Below are 17506 nucleotides of genomic sequence, written 5' to 3'. Positions count from 1 at the left end.
CCTGGACAGTGTCTGCAGTACATTGTGTGTTCACTAAATGTTCTTTGACTAAGTCAACAATCAAACCACAATAAAAAGATTCATCTTTCTGGTTCCATTTTGTTTCTAAAATGAGAAGATAGTAATATTTTTGTGGACTTCATACCAGGAGTATGTGAGATGATTACTGTTTACTGAAGACATGTCCTAGATATAAAAGGTCATTATGATGATTAGTAAGGGGGTAATTATTTTATACAACGTAAATGTTTCATTCTGGTTAAAGTCTTTAAATATGACTAATACATTTCAGAAGTGAAATGTATGGTATACCATGGTAATCTCCATCCTTTGGAAGATGAAGAGCAGCATGCTACACTGGAGATGTGAACAATGTCTCACTAGGTGGCTCCCTTTCCCGGGAGTGGGCATCGCCTTGGTGTGGGTGGAAGGCTGGGGGCGTGGCACTGCCGTAATCTCTGCGTCACAGCCCATCTTACTGGGAGCTTGCAGGCAATGCGGTGGTGAGGGGGGCATAGTTCACTTTCTATTTCCTTACTGACAATCTGACCTTGAGACTGGCTTCAAAGTGGGCTGTACTTTAATTTCCTCCGAACTTACACAGCACAGAATGTTCCAAATAACAGGTCCGATTTTTATAATAGGTGCTGTCTTGGATTGGGAAGACAGGAACCACACACTCAAAAATCAAATTGCTTGTTGGAATTCTGGTTTTAACTACCCAAACGGGAGCTGCATTCCGGGAGGATTTTACACCCTTTTCAAGGGTTTCGGAGATAGCTAGCTGCTTATGGTCTCCACAATATGAACGTGAAAATGTCAAGCAATTAGCGCCCTTAGAATGATTCCCAGCTAATTACTGAAAAATTCTTTTCCTAAGAAGACTCCTTTCACTGGGTCATTGTGCCAAAAACCACTTAGGTTCTTCTGTATTAGATGGCTTCTGCTCTGACATCCTCTCCCCTATGTGAGATGAAAAGTATAAAACACTGCTGAAAGGTGGAAGGGTGGGGGAAGGGTGGTTGGAGCTCAATCTTTAATGATCAGCTGGACCCAGGGGATGGGGTAAGGGTACCTTTAGGAGGGATGGCAGTAGTCTGCCCTTTTATGGGTCCTGGATTCTAAACGCTTGAAACCCACTTATTCCAACCTCACCGGAGTCTCCTCCCCAGCAGGCTGGTGAAGGGGGAAGGTGCCTGTGGGTTGGGGGGGATTTCGGGAAGGGGTCCGCTCGGCAGGAGAGGCCGGCTCTCTCGCGCTGGGTCGTGTGCCGTTCTCCTCCCTCAAGGGACCCCGTCCAGGCGAGATCCTGCCCCGCCCCGCCGCCCGCGGCGGGGGTGGTGAAGCCCCGGGCCCTTTCTCGCCGCCCGGCGCCTTCGCCTCGCCCTCCCCGCTCCGGCCAGCCTTCCAGCTCGGCGCCTTCGCAGGCCCGGCCCCGTCTCCACGCGCGGCTTCGCGAGGAAAGATGGAGGTGGTTCCCGCCCGCGGGCGGGTGGAAAAGCCCACGGGGGAAGCCGCGAGGGTCTCCCCCGCCACGGCTGCGGGAGGGGGTGGTGGTGGCGGAGGACATGGAGTCCGCTGCCCGGGAGAACAGCTTCGATTCCCACCCCGGGGGAGGCCTTCGGATGGCGGGGGAAGCCGAAAAGAAGGGCGGGAGGGGGGGGGGGAGAGGCGGCGGTGGAGGAATCCTGGGCGTTTTCCCGGGAATCCATTCGCCCAGGGGAGGGTCACCCCCGTCCACACACAGCGGTTACTATGACAATACAACCACAGCCTCCTGTTTCCATGGCATCTGCTTCTCCAATCCGGTTGCTCTCCTTTCTATCCCTCCCGGGGCTCCACCCAATCCCCCTCCACCGGCCTCCCCGCGCGCAGGGGCGGGGCAGCGGAGTAAGAGGGAGGCCGCCTCGGAGCACTCCGAAGCGCGCGTGCGGAGACCGGAGTCGCCGAGACTGGAGGGCGGAACTGTAAAAGGAAGGGGCGGAGTTTCCGGTGGGGACGAGAGGAGAGGGGAAAGAGGAAGAGGGAAATCGGGGGAAGACTTTGACTGTAACCCCCGTTGATTTGGGCTCGATGTTCCCGGGGAGGCTGGGGTTGCACCCTGGCGCGGGAGAGGGCTGGATCGTCAGGAAGTCGCCAGGTGCCGCCGGCGGGTTCCTCAGCAGCGGCCGCGGCAGCAGCAGGTTCCCCCATAGCCGCGGAGGCGCCGTGAAGCTTGCGGATCCCCAGGGGGAGCGGTACCGAGAGGCGGAAGCTACCCGGTGGGCTCGGCGCCGCTGAGATCTCGCGAGAGCGAACTCCTACTTCCTTCCTTGACTTCGCCCTCCTCCTTCCCCCCGCCCCTTCCCTTCTCCCGCCTCCTCCTCCTCCTCTTCCTCCTCCTCCTCCCGGGTCGGAGTGTCCCCGCGCCCCACGGGCCGGAGAGCCGCAGCCGAGCAGCTTCCCCGCTCCCTCCCCTGCGCCGCACGCACCGCCCCCCCCCGCCCGCCCCCTGCCGAGCGAGGAGGAGCCGGAGGAGAGGAAGATGGCGGCGGCCGCCAGCACCCGCGGGGCCGCGGGGCCGCTCCGAGGAGCCTGAGAGACCCACGGAGGCTTCGCGGGGAGACGCGGCGGCGGAGGATGAGCCTGCAGAGCGCGCAGTACCTCCGGTGAGTGTCGAGGCCGGTCCGGGACGTGGTGGGGGACGGGCGTGAGGGAGGGCGGGGGCGCGGAGCGGCGGCCGCCGGGGTGGGACGCCCCGGGGTCCTCTCCCTCCCGGGCGGCCGGGCACATGGCTGCCCCTGGGGCCTGGACCCCGTCGGTGGGGGCCGAGCTCCGGCGAAGCCGGTCGTCCCGGGGCGCTGAGGGAGGTTGGGGGGGGGAAGCGTGTGGAGGTGTGCGCGCGCGCGCCCGGCGTCTCAGGCTCGTCGGCGGGCCACGGGCAGAGGCGACCCGGAGTGGAGGTGGGTGTGGAGGAGTTGGGTCTCGGTGGTACCGGGTTGGTGTATTGAATGGAACACCTGAGGTGCGGACGAGGGGGGGGGAGAGACCCCGGGAAACTGAAGCTGCTCTTCGTTCGCAGGTCAGGAGCCCGGGGAAATAATGTCATCTGCGGTTAGTTGGCGGGGTAGGGGAGAGCATGAGGAGGGGGAAATGGAGGGGGGAAAGTGAGGAAAGAGGGGAGAGGTCGATTGGTTCATTGAACGAGGTTGTGTTCCCCACCAGAAACTGGGTTGGAATCCATGTAGTTGGAAGATACCATTGTGAGAGCCGTATGCGTTCATTTGGAGTGGTGTAAGGAACTTGTATGTCAGAGATGAGTGACGCATGCATGGTACAGTGTGTGTATGTAAGACGCGTGTGGCAGAGGAGGGGCGAGGGAGGGCAGCGATTGATGCACATTTCAGGAAGAAGATGCAGATACACTGGAACTTTTATCTGGTTTCGAGAACATATTGGACAGAAAAGGGACTAGCTATTGTGCAGCCACAATGGTTTTGTAGCTGCTGAGCAAGAGCTGGGAGGTAGAGCAAAAGAGAGTCAAAAGTCTTAAAGGTAGAGAAGAAAAAAAAAAGGGTAGAGACTGAGAGTGAGGAATTGCTACTGTTTACAAGAGGAGAAGACCTTAAAATTGGTCCTTTTTTTTTCTTTCAGAAGCAGAACTAAGAAAGGCAGGCCACATGGAATGATGATTTTAAAAAGTGGTTCCATACCTTGCAAAGGAGGGAGTCTGCAATAAGCAGAAAAGTCACTTAAGCTGTCTAGTTAAGTGAAAGTATTGATGTTGAGTGTACAGAAAGAGAGTCAAGAAAAGGAATTTTGTTCTGTGGTACATAGAGTAGCTTTTTAGTCTTTGAAAGCAGCAGTTGTTTATTAAGAATACGTGAATGTTTTGCATCTCAACACAATACATATGTCCAAAGACCATAAAAGTTGGTGTATTGAGGTGTTTTTTCCCCCCTTCAGTGCCCTTTATTCAATATATCAGATAATCTTGAAAAATACAGTTAGATCAGAGATCAATGGTAGGTGCTGTAAAGGAACCTGGAAACAACCAGGACAGTCCTTAACCTGAAGGAATTTGTGTGGGGTGGGTAAATTTATAATAGCATAGAGTAATATGGTAGATACCACAATAGATACACAGTGGGTGAGTCCAAAGGCAGGAGTTAACCTTAACAATTAGAGGTAATCAGGAAAGCTTCTCTTTGGTCATTGGCTCATTCATACATTCATGATTCATCAGTTTAGTTGATCACCTGTATGGGAAGTTGTACCAATTGCTAAGAATAGAAAGTGAGAACTCTGCCCCAGTCTTAATAGACCTTACAGCTTTAAGAAGAAAATAGCACTTAAAATTTAACATGATCCATTGTCTAAACAGAAAATGTAACCCCTCTGTACATCATCTTTATAATAATGATTTAGAAAAAAAAAAAAAAACAAGTGGAGGAAATGATGGAGCTGTTCTCATAGAGAGATAACAAGCGTTCCAATAAGGAGGTCCAGCATTGTGGTTTGGGTGATAGTGCTCACACTATCCTCTTATCTTTTTACACTGTGAATGTAAGTGATGCCTGCCTGTGCCAGCTGGAATTGTTAACAACTCAGGCATTAATGTAATACAGTGATGCCCTCAGAAAATAGAGAAATTAAAAACAAATTTAACAAGATCACAATTCTGACAGGTGTGTATTAAAAAGAAGGGATCTCAAGGAAGGAAACAGAATAGATAATACAGATGATGGAGGCAAGGATATATATAGTGTTTAGACAAGAATGTAGGATGATATAGCTGGAGAAACTTGAGTTGTATTAAGCACGTTTGACTCCTTTTACGGGTTAGGAAAGTGAGCTTAATAAAGTTAAAAGTGTTAAGTATCATATAGCTGGTATGTAGAAACTTTGGCCTTCTGACTGGAGTCAACTGTGCAGTGGTACTCATGTGTTTATCTGTTCTTCCACAAATGTGTGTTGAGAGCCATTTCTGTATTCTAGGTGCTGAGCCTACACTGGTGAACAAAAACACAGTCAGTAAATATAAGGAAATGAATATAGGGCATTTTTGAGTGCAAGGAAGAAAAAAAGTAAAATACATGTGCCATTTTATATAAATAAGATAATATGGCCATATTTAAGAGGGTGTTAGGAATGACCTGTAATTTATAGTTAAAGTGGGAGAGAATCTGAGATGATTTGGTAGAAAGGAAAATTGCTCCTTGTTGTATACTAGTGGACATACACAGTCTGAAATAAGGTATTGGCAGTCGGACTAGAAAGGTGTGATGATAAACAGGTTGTAAAAATAGTAGTACTTTTAATAAGAAGGAGGCTTCCTGCTAGTGTAGCTTCTGTTTTATAAATCGACAGTGTAGGGAAGACTTACCTTAGGTTATAGTAACAAAGATAGCTAGCTTGAGATGAGTTTGTTTTTTCTTGATGAAAAAGAAAAAGAATACAGTGTTTAACTTGCATTTTTTCAGCTGAAATTGAATAGACAAAAAGGGAAGCCCTTGGGTCTGGAATCTTTTTTTAAGGTTTCTGAGAGCCAGTCTTAATCTTGTGAATCTGTCATAAGTAATTAAGTCTGGTAAGAGTCTGGAACTGAACAAGTATCTGTTTAGGGGATAGGTGGGATAATGAGTAATAAAGGCTTGCATCAGCCTCAATTTCCCTCCTTCCCCTTAAGATAATTGTTTTGTTTAAAGGCTGATATTGGAAGATTGGAGAAGGTTTCCAAGTAAGTATCATCATGCTCTTTTTTTTTTTTTAAATAGAACTGTTGGCTTTTACAGAAGCTCTGAGAGTATTGAGAGTTTAACAGTTATTCTTTGTGACCTTGACTTAAGGAGGAATTATATTGTCTTTTGTCAGTGGTGGAAGACTATATAACTGGACAGTTTTTAAACTATATCATTATGGAGCTTTGCTCAAATAGGTGAAAATTTGTTTTCTCTGTTGAATTTTATTTTCTTAGAATAAATGAACTAGGGTGTCTGACATTGAACTAGTTAGTGGGCAAGTAGGAAATGGGAGAGCAAAATGGAGGTTTCAAAAGGCCCAAGAAATAAGGATGTGAAGAAGCATCAGTAAGACCAAGAAAGAAGGAACTGAACATCAAGGGAACTGAATTAGTCTTGAGTTGTAGAAATAGAGCAGAGATAAAAGGGGAAAAAAGCACACCTCTATATAGGAAATGGTTGAGCAAGACTAGATGACATCTTGTCAGAAAGGAACATCTTTTTTTGACTAGACTAACTCCTATTGTAATGAATAAGTTGAACACACTCAATTTTTTTTTATCAAAATATGAAATGCTTTAAATTTGGAAGATCTAGGTTGAATACTATTGGAAATGTGTTAACCCAACCAAACTGAAGGAAAAAAAATCTGATATTTTCTCTTGATTTATTACAGTATAAAAGATTTTTAAAGGGGCTGGGAAGGTGGCTCAGTGGTAGAGTGCTTGCCCTGAATGCCTGAGGCCCTGGGTTCGATTCCTCAGCACCACATAAACAAAAAGAAAAAAGCCGGAAGTGGCGCTGTGGCTCAAGTGGTAGAGCGCTAGCCTTGAGCTGAAGAGCTGAGGGACAGCGCCCAGGCCCAGAGTTCAGGCCCCACGACTGGACCCCCCCCCCCAAAAAAAAGATTTTTAAAAAACACAAAAAGCTTTGACAGCTGCATTGAATGTAGCTCATTTGGTGGGGGTAGAAGTAAGGTAAGGATAGGCCATAGATGAGATAGGAGGTGAGATATCTAATATGCTTTAAAAGAATGACATGTTTGAAAGAATAGAAGAATGGGAATTAACGTACCAAAGATGAAAAAGTAGAGGGGAGGGAAGTATTAAAGAGCGAGAAGATAAAGACATCATCAAAGTTGTTTTGAAAGATGAGAAAGAATAATCATAGCCATAGGGAATACCATCAGACAGGTCAAATCTTGTTATGAAAGATAGCACAGGTGCCACTGAATGACTGCTGCTGTTATGGGACTCACTGTTCATCCTCTGTACTCCTTCCAACTTTGCTTTACTATTGCTGTCTTTAATTTCTTCTTGTACTGTGTGTGTTTCACAGAGAGCCACACCAGAACTCCTTTACATGAACTATCCTGAAGTTTTGTCACTATTTGATACACATATAGTGAAAAGGCATTTCAGTAGCATACTTCTTTATTAAAAACTGTTACCAGAGGTAGAAATAATACAATAGTCACAGTTGTTTTCCAAGACAACAGAAAGATGGTTGTCATATAAATGAAAATGACGATATATAAGATAAGACTGTGTCTTTGTAAATCCTGGAGTGAGACTAGATAAAGTAGAGAGCAGAGTAGCCTTATCATAGCCTGGAAAGGGGAACAGGGAGACTGAGAATAGTTAAATGCTGGGACTGGGACTTTTTCAAGCTAAAAAGTCCTATATCACTTAATCCATGTAATATTTAAAGTTGTCTTTGTCCCTCCATGCTATAAAGTAGCTTTGATTCCAGAAAATTAATCAAACATGGCTAATTGACCAAACATAGTAAAATTGTTTTGAAATAAATGACTGTTCCTTAAATGCTTTAACCTGTTTGGATATAGACTGGCTAAATTATTTTAGCAGTTAATTTCTGCTTCCCTTGTGGTTTCAGTTAGATTTCCTGTCTTAATTTATGTTTCATTTCTTTGCTTCCTTAACAGCTGCTGTCATCTTCCTGCATGACAGAAGAAGCATTTGCTGGGTTTTTGTGTTATATTTAATGGACATAGTATGTAGTAAGAGCTAGACCCATCAGGATAGCAAGTTTCTCATGAGGAGGAACTTTTAGGGTGTAGAGTGGTTCAGACTTTAGAAGACTACTTTCTTTTTCTTACTATATTGGAATAAAATTGTTTGCAGTCTCCAACTAAAATGTCTAAACTTTCAGATTTTTATTACTAGTGGCATGTATAGGTGCCTGAAAGTTCAGCAGGTTAGTTTAACTGATTGTCTTGTTCAGAGAATAAATTATTAAGTAGATACCTTATAGATGGTGAATTGTTCACCCGTGTATCTGTGTATCAGTATGTTGGCAGATGGTTACCACACATTACCACTTAAATTTTGCAATCAAGCTATATTTTAATTTAGTCACCGTTTTTGCTTGTGAAGACTTATCAATGGTTTGGGAGATTGTAACTAAGAAGCACTTATAATCAGGAAGATACAAGGATAGAGTTTTGGCAAATACATCACATGGTAAGTGAGATTGTAACTGATTCCTTTCTTAGCATGTAATTGGAGCTGCTTAGGAAGGTTGTTTTTACTTTCCCTTAGATTCAATTTTTAGTCAGCAGAAAAAGGAGGAGGGGACTCTATTGTTTAAAAAAAGAGTAAGGAATCTCAAGTAGACTGGTTAGTTTGGATATTAATATTATTATCATTATTATTATCTTGTTTCATTTAGAACAGGATTTCTTAATTCTTGGCAGTTACTGACATACTGGGCCGTGTAATTTGTTATTGTGAGTATGTAGGAGTCTGTCCTATTGTAGGGTGTTGGGCAGCTATCCTATCCTATATTCATTAGATGCCAGTATAATTTGTCTCCATTGGTGACAACCAAAAACATTTCCACACATTGTCAGATCCTGGAGGCATAAATTGAGAACCACTGACTTAGAAAATATATTGGAAAGTTATATGTGCATGTTAGCTTTCCATCACTGTGACAACCTGCAATAACCATCTTAAGAGAGAAAGGTTTGCTTTGGCTCACAATTTTGGAAGTTTCAGCCCATAGTCAGTTGACACTTGCTTTGAGCTCATGGTAAAAGAGCTCATCATGATAGAGAGTGCTTAGTGGAGCAAACTGCTCACTTCAGTGTGGCTGAGAAACAAAGGGAGCAAAAGACCTGTGTCCTGTAATCTCCTTTAATGGAGATTACAGCATCCTGATAGTACCCACTCTAGGGACCAGTCCTTTACAGGGACCTATGGAGGACTATCCAGGTCTAAACTACAGTATATAGTATGGGTCCATTGTCTTAATTTGTCCTCTAAGCCACAGATGATTGCTTAAGCTTTGCTTCTGAGGTGGTAACAGGCTAATTACTATGTTCATACTTTACCCATAAACATTTGTTTATGTTTTAGTTTTTTTTTCTGTAAGTCTGGGATTTATTTTGCTGGCAATTACTGAATACTTATGTACTAAGCACAGTCACAGGTGCTTTTGTAGAGACAGATTGAAAGATCCTGAAGAAAGACATTTAAGTACCTGGTGAGATGGAGATGCTGTGATAGAAGAGCCAGAGATACTATAAATGCAGTGATAGTGTTTATCCAACATAGGCAAATGTGAAGTAAGGAAGGCATATTGGGGATGAAGTTTCATCTGGATATGGAAAGATGGATGGAAGTTTTAAAAATGGATATTGGACACAATTATATTTTGAGCAGGAAGAACATCTCATGGCTCTTTCCAAGTAAATAAAAAAAAACTTCACTTTCATTTATATATGACAGCATTCTGATTAGGTGTCTGAAGTTTTTCTTAGGTCAGATAGAGAAATAAAGATCTGGAAGCAGAAATTCTGAAGATTTGATGACTTCTATAAGCCTCAAAGGGAAAAGCAATTGCAGGTCAAAGGCAGCCCATGCAGGAAAGACCATGAGATTCTTTGTCTCCAAAAAAGCCAGAAGTGGAGCTGTGGTTCAAGTGATAGAGCACTAGCCTTCAGCAAAAAAGCCAAAGGACTATGCCCTGAGTGCAAGCCCCAGGACCAGCAACCGCGCCCCCCACAAAGAAAAGCAATTTTTTAGTTTTCTGTAGGTTGGTTTCTACATAATCCTCTTCTTGTGTTCTTTAAGTGTTTTTCATTCCTCCAGAACCTACTTCAGCTTTAATAAATTACTTTCACTAGTCTTTTCTGTTTTTATGAACCAGGAAAAAAGCATTCTAAAAATACCCTAAAAGTCCTTTCTTCTGATTTTACCGTTAAAGTCTGTTACTCTTTACCTTTGTTTTGTGGTTAAGCATTTTGTTTTACTTTATAGTATATTTTTCTTTTTAATGTGATTCAGTTATTTTTTTCTTAATATTTGGTAGAATTGAATTGACCAAAGGTTTCCAGAATTGGCAATATTCTGATAATGGCCCATTTAATTCACTCAGTCTTTTTCTTTTTCTCGCAAGCACACACTTTTGTTTTCTCTCTGACTCTGTGTCATTCTCTCATATCTAACTAACTGTTCATCTGTCCAATCAGTCAACGTTCAGTTTGGTCCAAGGTATATCGTAGGACCCTGGAGATAGACAAGTAGTGCTACCAAACTCCTAAGTACTCAGTTGCCATATAGTTCATACTATCATGATATGTACACTTGAGTCTTGTTGCTTTCAGCACCAATTTCTGATTACCCTGCCTGTGTAATTTTCCTGGCCTACTTCACCCCATCGGTGGCAACAAGGAAAGTATGTTGCCAGATCTCTCATCTTACAGGATTTTTGCTGTCATTATATTGTCATTGTTTAAAATCTGTCAACTATCTACTTATACCATCTCTGACCTTCAGAGTTGTAAACTCTTTATCAAAACAGACATAAACATAAAATTCTAAAGTACATTTAAACTTTAAGAGCACAGTCTCAGGGGTATAATTGTCTACTTCTAAAACATGATTGTGCAACTTAGCTGTGTTACCTAGAGCAAGTAATTAGGCATTCTGTACCTGAGTTTCTCTATCTGTAAAATCACACCTTTAATCCTAGCTACAGAGAAAGCTCAAGTAGGAGGATTGAAGTCCGAGGCTGGCTTCAGAAAAGCATGAGATTCTTAACTGAAAAATAACTAAAGCGAAAGGGCTGGAGTTACAGCATAAGAGGTTAAGCGAAGGCCAACTTCAAACTCCATTACCCCCCCAAAGTATTTAGAACAGCAAGACCCTTAAGCATGTCTAACATTGAAAATTAGCCTCAAGCACTGACTAATCTGATCATTTTGCAATTCTGCCTTTGGGTATTCCTCATTTCAGAAGTATTGCTGTCATATCAATCACAACACTCTTACAAGTAAACTTTTTATTTTTAATATTGTTATTATTATTTTGGTAGTGCTGGGGCCAGAACATAGGGTTTTGTGCATGCTGGGTAAGCATTCTCTACCACTGAGCTAAAAGTAAACTCTTTTTATCCTTCTCCTTTCTATCTATTTACCTCCTTTTTTGTCATTGTCTTCTTTGTCCCTCTACTTTTTTCTCTTTCCTCCCCACCCAGGTTTAAAACCTTATAGTCATCTTTGAGTTCTTCCAGTTTCTTTACCCTCTTCTGTTTTTTTACCATTTTGGAAACACTGCCTTCTTGTCTGTCTCCTTTTTCCTTGCCAGTGCTGTCGATTTTTTTACCCATCCGGTTGAAATTCTCTTCCAGCTGGTAAATTGCCTGCACTTCTTCCTGGAAGTAGCCAGAAGAAAGCACCGATTGGGCTTTCAACATAGACCATCACTCTTTTCATTATTGGAACAACAGCTTTATCTGTAAAAGTGGAACATGAATTTTATAAAATTGCTATCCATTTTAAAGTAAAATAGCAAAGATTCATATATGTTCAAGTTCTGATCTCCTTCCAATTAAAAGTCTGGTTGCTGTTCAGACTCCTCACCAACTGTCTTACTGCAAAGAAATTTTACCTTGCTTTTGTATTAATATTCATGAAAAAAATGTTTGTATATGTGTCTTTCTTAAATTTGGCTATCAGGCATTGTCAGCGTTCCATAAAATAACCGTCATCCACTTTGGCCAATGATATTTATCTACTTAACCTTAGATAGGAACCAACTGTCTTAAAAGCATAGCATTTATTCCTGTTTAAATCTCCCTATGCCATTTCCCTTGTAGGAAGTGCCAACCTCATTACCTTATGCTTTACCTTGTTAAAAATATTTTTTAAATTACTATCTTTAAGTAGTTGTAGAAAGGTGTTACTATTTAACAAAGCAGTTTATGGATACTATGTATTTTTGATCAGTGTCACCCCTTCCAACATTCCTACCCATTCCTTCCCTACTCACCCCTTTCCTCACTCTTATTTGGTAAGATAAGCATTGGATTCGTTTTTGTTTTTTGTTTTTTTTGGTCCGGTCGTGGGGCCTGAACTCTGGGCCTGGGCGCTGTCCCTCAGCTCTTCAGCTCAAGGCTAGCGCTCTACCATTGAGCCACAGCGCCACTTCCGGTGCTGAGGAATAGAACCCAGGGCCTCAGGCATGCAAGGCAAGTGCTCTACCACTGAGCCACCTTCCCAGCCCCAAGCATTGGATTTTTGTCTGCATTTTTCCCATCTGCTCTTCATTGGTCTACCCCTTTCTCCTTGACCCCACCCCACTGCTTTTGAGTACCTACTTCCTGGTGCTTTATTTTGCTGAAATTTGATTTTGGTTTTCTAAGGAATTAGAATTGGAGATCTCCCTTGAACCTACTGTATGTCAGTTAATACATTTATAAACACTTGGATTCTACCCAGTGTATTTACTTAGGAATTGTAAGCTAAATCTAGCTTCCACATACAAGGGAAAACATGGATACTTTGTCTCTCTGGGCCTGACTTACTTTACATAACATTTTCCAAGTCTTTCCAATATCATTCTTTGTAATGTATGAGTAAAATTCCACATTATGTATATATAATCTATCTAGGTAGATTATCTATAGATATAGATACATATATATTACATCACATTTTCCCTATAAATTTGTCCATTGAGGGGCATCTAGAGTGATTCTATACCTTGGCTATCGTGAGTACTGCTGCAGTACATACGGTTGTACTAGTGCTTTATCCTGGTTTATAATCTTTGGAGTAAATGCCCAGGAGTGGAATTGCAGTATCGTAGGGTAGTTCTGTGTTTATATGCTTTACTTTTTTAGTGAATACTGTCTGTTCTTGTGGTTTCCTCATTCTTTGAAGAATAACATTTCCTGTCTTTTAACCATTTTATACTTAACACTTAATTTTATAATCATTCCCTTCTTAAAAATGTGTGTAAATTTGAAGCTAGACTGAATATGATACAGTACATACCTAACCATTTAAAAATATATAGTATGGGTATTAAAATTACCATGCTTCTGTGGAATATCTACTGTATAGACTCTACTGTAGATTCTGACAATATAAAAATGAAATCTTGTTCCTTAAGGTAGGTGTTTCCTGAAGTAGATTTATTTTCAGTGGAATGCTATTTATTTTCAGTGGATGCCATGAAGTATACTAAGGAAAGAGAAATTTTTCCTACCTAGGGGGCCAGTGCAGAGAAAGTTACTAGACATGAGCACTTGAGTGAGCAAGCCCTACCTCCTCCCTTCCTCTTTCCTTCTTTCCTCTCTTCCATTTTGGAGATGGGGTAAGGACATGTTGCCTAGACTCGTCTCTAATGCTTCTCCTTCCTTAGCCTTTCTAGTGCTGAACTACATCACTGTGCCCAGGCTAAGCATAGTTTTAAAGGCTGAGTAGGTGAAGAAGAGACAAAGTAGTAGAAAACCAAAATGAGTAAATGTCTTAAGGTAGTGTATTTGAGGAACTAATTTAATATTAGGAATGACTTGAGAGATTGGGTGATATAAATATCAACCAATCAGGTAATGTCATGCATAGTAAAGATGTCCAGGTCTCCTATTGTATTTCTTTTGGGAGTCCAAGATTTTCTTTCAACAAATTTGGGCACTAATTGTGTGCATGTGTGTATGCCAGTCTTGGGGTTTAAACTCAGGGCCTGAGTGCTGTCCCTGAGCTTTTGTGCTCAAGGCTAGTGCTTTACCACTTGAGCCACAATTTCACTTCCAGCTTTTTGGTGCTTAATTGAAGGTAAGAGTCTCATCATCTTGCCTGCCTAGACTGGATTTGAACCTCAGTCCTCAGATCTTAGCCTGCTGAATAGCTATAGATCTTAGCCTGCTGGTACCCAGCTTGTCATTAATCTTAAGGAGCAATTTATATTTGAATGGTCAGTATTGTACATTTCTACTAGAGTAGGGAGACCTAAGAGAGATACATCTTTGAGATACACAGACTTTGTTCTCTTCCTCTTTTTGTAATGTAGCTTCTAGCCATAATAAAAAATTGTTTGAAACATTATTAAATTTCATGGGAGATGAAAAGTGTTTCAGTAAATACATTTGGATTGTGGATTTTATGCTATAGAATACTTTTATTTTGAGAGGATGGGGGGAGAGGTATTAAGGTTTGAACTCAGACCTTGTGCTTGGTAGGCAGATGGTCTAACAGGAACTAAACGTTCAACCCTAAAACCCTCATTTCTTGAGATGAAGGGGTAGAGTGAAAGTAAAAGTGAGGGAAGGAATCTGTAGCATTAGGAGGTTGACTCCAAAAATCTTTTACTTTTGTTACTGAGCTTATGTGAAGTCTATTTGGATTTCACTTGGTTCTGTCATTAAAAAAAATTGACTGTTTCTTATGATTAGTTTTTTGTTGTCACAGTTTTACAAACTCTTATCTCCATCTGTGCCTGTGATCGTGTATGTTTGGCAACTACTCTACCACTAAGGTGCAGCCCAGGCCATGGCGATGGGTCTTCATGGCATTTGCATTCTGTGAGAAGTTGGTTCCAAATGTTTCTTGTCATCAAGTAATTGCATTAATATTATCTGTCCATTTCCTGAAACTTCGTTTATAGACCATAAAAACCAAGTCCTTTTTCTCTCCTTTCCAAAGGCATAGTGTTTCCTGGTTGTATTGGTTAAATATAGTATATTACAGTGTGTTTCGCTGTTCCTGCTGTCTAGACAGGTTATAAGTTCTTATTTAGTTTTTTTTAAAGTTGAATATCACCTAACCAAAATTTCTGAGATTTCTGTGTAGATTAGAAGATCATCAGAATGCACCTGGAAGATAGTATGCAAAGAAGAAAATGAATTAAAGACTGCATATTTGGAAGTTTTCTTATTAGTGGTGAATAAAAATAAAAAGCATAATATTAAAAAAGCTACCATAGAATGCTTGAATATTAAAAAGTATCATAGAGTATTTGTAAAAGTTAGCATGTGACCATATGGTTTGTTTAATGTATCTTAAAAGTATATTTTAACTTTTAGTATATGATTCTAAAAATTTCTATTTCTCAAATTCACCTAATTTTTCTTTGTCTGGGTCCAGGACTTGAACTCAGGGTCTGATGCTTTTGCTAACAGCTTGGTACTCTGCCACTTGGACCGTGCCTCCAGCCCTTCACATTTACCTAATTCAAATAGCCAGAAAGAATGACAGTAGTTTGTGTACTTAATATAATCATTCATTTTTAGTGAAAAAAAGGTTAGCATATTTCAAGAAGCACATCCAAAAAGCATATTGATTGTAAATTCTGGTTTCTAAAAGGGCAGGAAAAGAAATTACAACAGATTGTTAACTTCTGACTTAAATTCTGGTTTCTAAAATGGCAGGAAAAGAAATTATAACAGATTAATTTTGTGACTTAAAAACGTATATTTATTTGTGTGGTTTTATGTAAGTTTGACACATAGGGGTATTTTGAGCTTTTTTAAGACAGTAGTATCACATAACAAATTAAGAGTAAAGACTGTCCAAATTTGTATTCAGGTTGTTCGGAGTTCTGATCCCTGGTCTGCTATCTACAGCAATGTGCCCTTGAACCTCTCTAGTTTGCTGTCCACAAACTGATCATAATAGACTCATTAGGAATTTCATAGGAAGATGTAACCTGTGTGAATAAGTTGAGTGTAGTTTTCAGATGGGTAAAGAGCCTAGTTTTTGTTTTCTAAATATAATATTTAGCTTATAAATTAATTTTGGGGGGCTGGGAGTTGTATAATCAGCTGTAGGATATTTGAGGGATCTTCACTGTGAAGTAGGCTTCTTTGTTCCACAAGGGTACCATCTTTTTTTTATTAGCTTTATTTTTCAAATGACTTATATAATTACCTTCTTAATGTATTAAAAACAGTGTAATTGGACTTGAATTTTGTAAAAGAAAAATATAGAGTCTCATGGACTTTTCTACCCAGGCTAGGTTCAAACCTTAGTCTTCTAGATCCTCCTTTTTTGTCTGCTGCATGCACTTGGACCTGAAAATGAAATTTTAATCCTATAGATTTCTTGCTCAAGCCCACTTTCATGATATGGAGTATTCTTTACTCTTTCTTTAATAAATCTGCTTACTTTACATAAAAGAAGAAAATGAAAACTTTTCCTTTGAATATTCACATTTACCATTGTTGTTGTCAAATGTTATAGTTTAAGTTCAACCCCAACTAGGTGGTTGAAATCCATGTATTAAAATAATATCTGTGGTCTGGGAAAGGTGGCTCAGTGGTAGAGTGCTTGCTTTGCATGCATGAGGCCCTGGGTTTGATTCCTCAGCACCACATAAACAAAAAAGTCCGGAAGTGGTGCTGTGGCTCAAGTAGTAGAGCGCTAGCCTTGAGCTGAAGAGCTCAGGAACAGCACCCAGGTCCAGAGTTCAGGCCCTACCACTGACAAAATAAATAAATAAAAATAAAAATCTCTGTGTGTGAGAGAGAGAGACAAAGAGAGAGAGGGAGAGGGAGAGAGAGAGACAGGGTCTCATTAGGTAGTTGAAGCTGGGCTAGAATTCACTATTGATGGTCAGCCCAGGTTGACATTGAACTCACAATCTTCTTTCCCCAATGAGGTTACAAGAATGTATTATGTTCAGCATAAAAATAACCACATGTTTTTTTGTTGCTGATTTTGTTTAGTTATGGTGCTGAGAATCACACTTATGACCTAGCACATGTTTTAGCAGGTACTGTACCACTGGATTACATACCTAGCTCATTAAAGCATCCTTAAAAATTACTTTATATTTTTCAAAATTTTAAATGTTAATGTGGGTCCTTACCACTTTGAGCATCTAGGAAAGTAATAACTTTTTGTTCTAAAAATAAAACCCAAAAGATGTTGAGCGTGTAATCATATGATAATGAAGAGTGCTAACCTCTGCTGGGCCAATTTTATATGTATATACATATATCTACATACTTTTATGTGCATACTTGAAAAACAAATTGTGCTTTATATTATGTAGTCTCGTAATTTTTTCACTTAACATTATCAAGAATTTGTTCCTAATGGAATGTCTATAGTAACTTTCTATTGTAGTTTTCTAAACCGATATTCTATTAAGAATTTACGTTGACTCCAGAATTTTATTATAAAAAAATGGTGTTATGAATACCCTTGTATGCACATAAGGATAGATTACTTTTTTTTTTTACTTTTTTGAATGAAAGTATATTTACATTCAAAAATATTTTGTTAGATGTCTGGTCCCCCCTTTCCCCTAATATGTTTACATGCTTGTCCTTGGAACCCGGGCCTGTTTGATTGTATGCTACTGGCAAGGGAAAATTCAGATTGCAGGTGGAATTTAAATTGCTTATCAGCAGACTTGAAAGTGAGGTTATCACAGATTATCTGCTAGACTTAATGTAATTATAGGGAACAGTTAGGTAAGCAAATAAGAGAGAAGAGTCACAACTACAATAATGTCTTCCTGTCTTTGAAAATG

At 40.9% G+C, this 17506-nt stretch overlaps 1 protein-coding gene across 5 annotated transcripts in view; it reads left to right on the top strand.

The window, feature by feature from the left end:
• The first annotated feature begins 2510 nt into the window (after positions 1 to 2510).
• The window catches only part of Smg7 (SMG7 nonsense mediated mRNA decay factor), a 70138-nt gene continuing 55142 nt past the window's right edge, over positions 2511 to 17506 (top strand). For 3 of the 5 annotated variants that reach the window (XM_013015716.1, XM_013015714.1, XM_013015712.1), the window contains exon 1: positions 2635 to 2648. Coding sequence is in view for 2 of the 5 variants with exons in the window: in XM_013015715.1 (XP_012871169.1) it covers positions 2620 to 2648 (29 nt within the window). In the remaining 3 variants the exon portion in view is untranslated. Of the gene's footprint in view, positions 2649 to 17506 lie in introns of all 5 variants that reach the window. The other 2 variants (XM_013015715.1, XM_013015713.1) reach the window with 1 other exon arrangement.

The sequence above is a fragment of the Dipodomys ordii genome, unplaced genomic scaffold (genome assembly GCF_000151885.1).
Source record: "Dipodomys ordii isolate 6190 unplaced genomic scaffold, Dord_2.0 Scaffold27, whole genome shotgun sequence".
Classification (NCBI taxonomy): domain Eukaryota; kingdom Metazoa; phylum Chordata; class Mammalia; order Rodentia; family Heteromyidae; genus Dipodomys; species Dipodomys ordii.
This window is presented reverse-complemented; position numbering and strand designations above follow the sequence as displayed.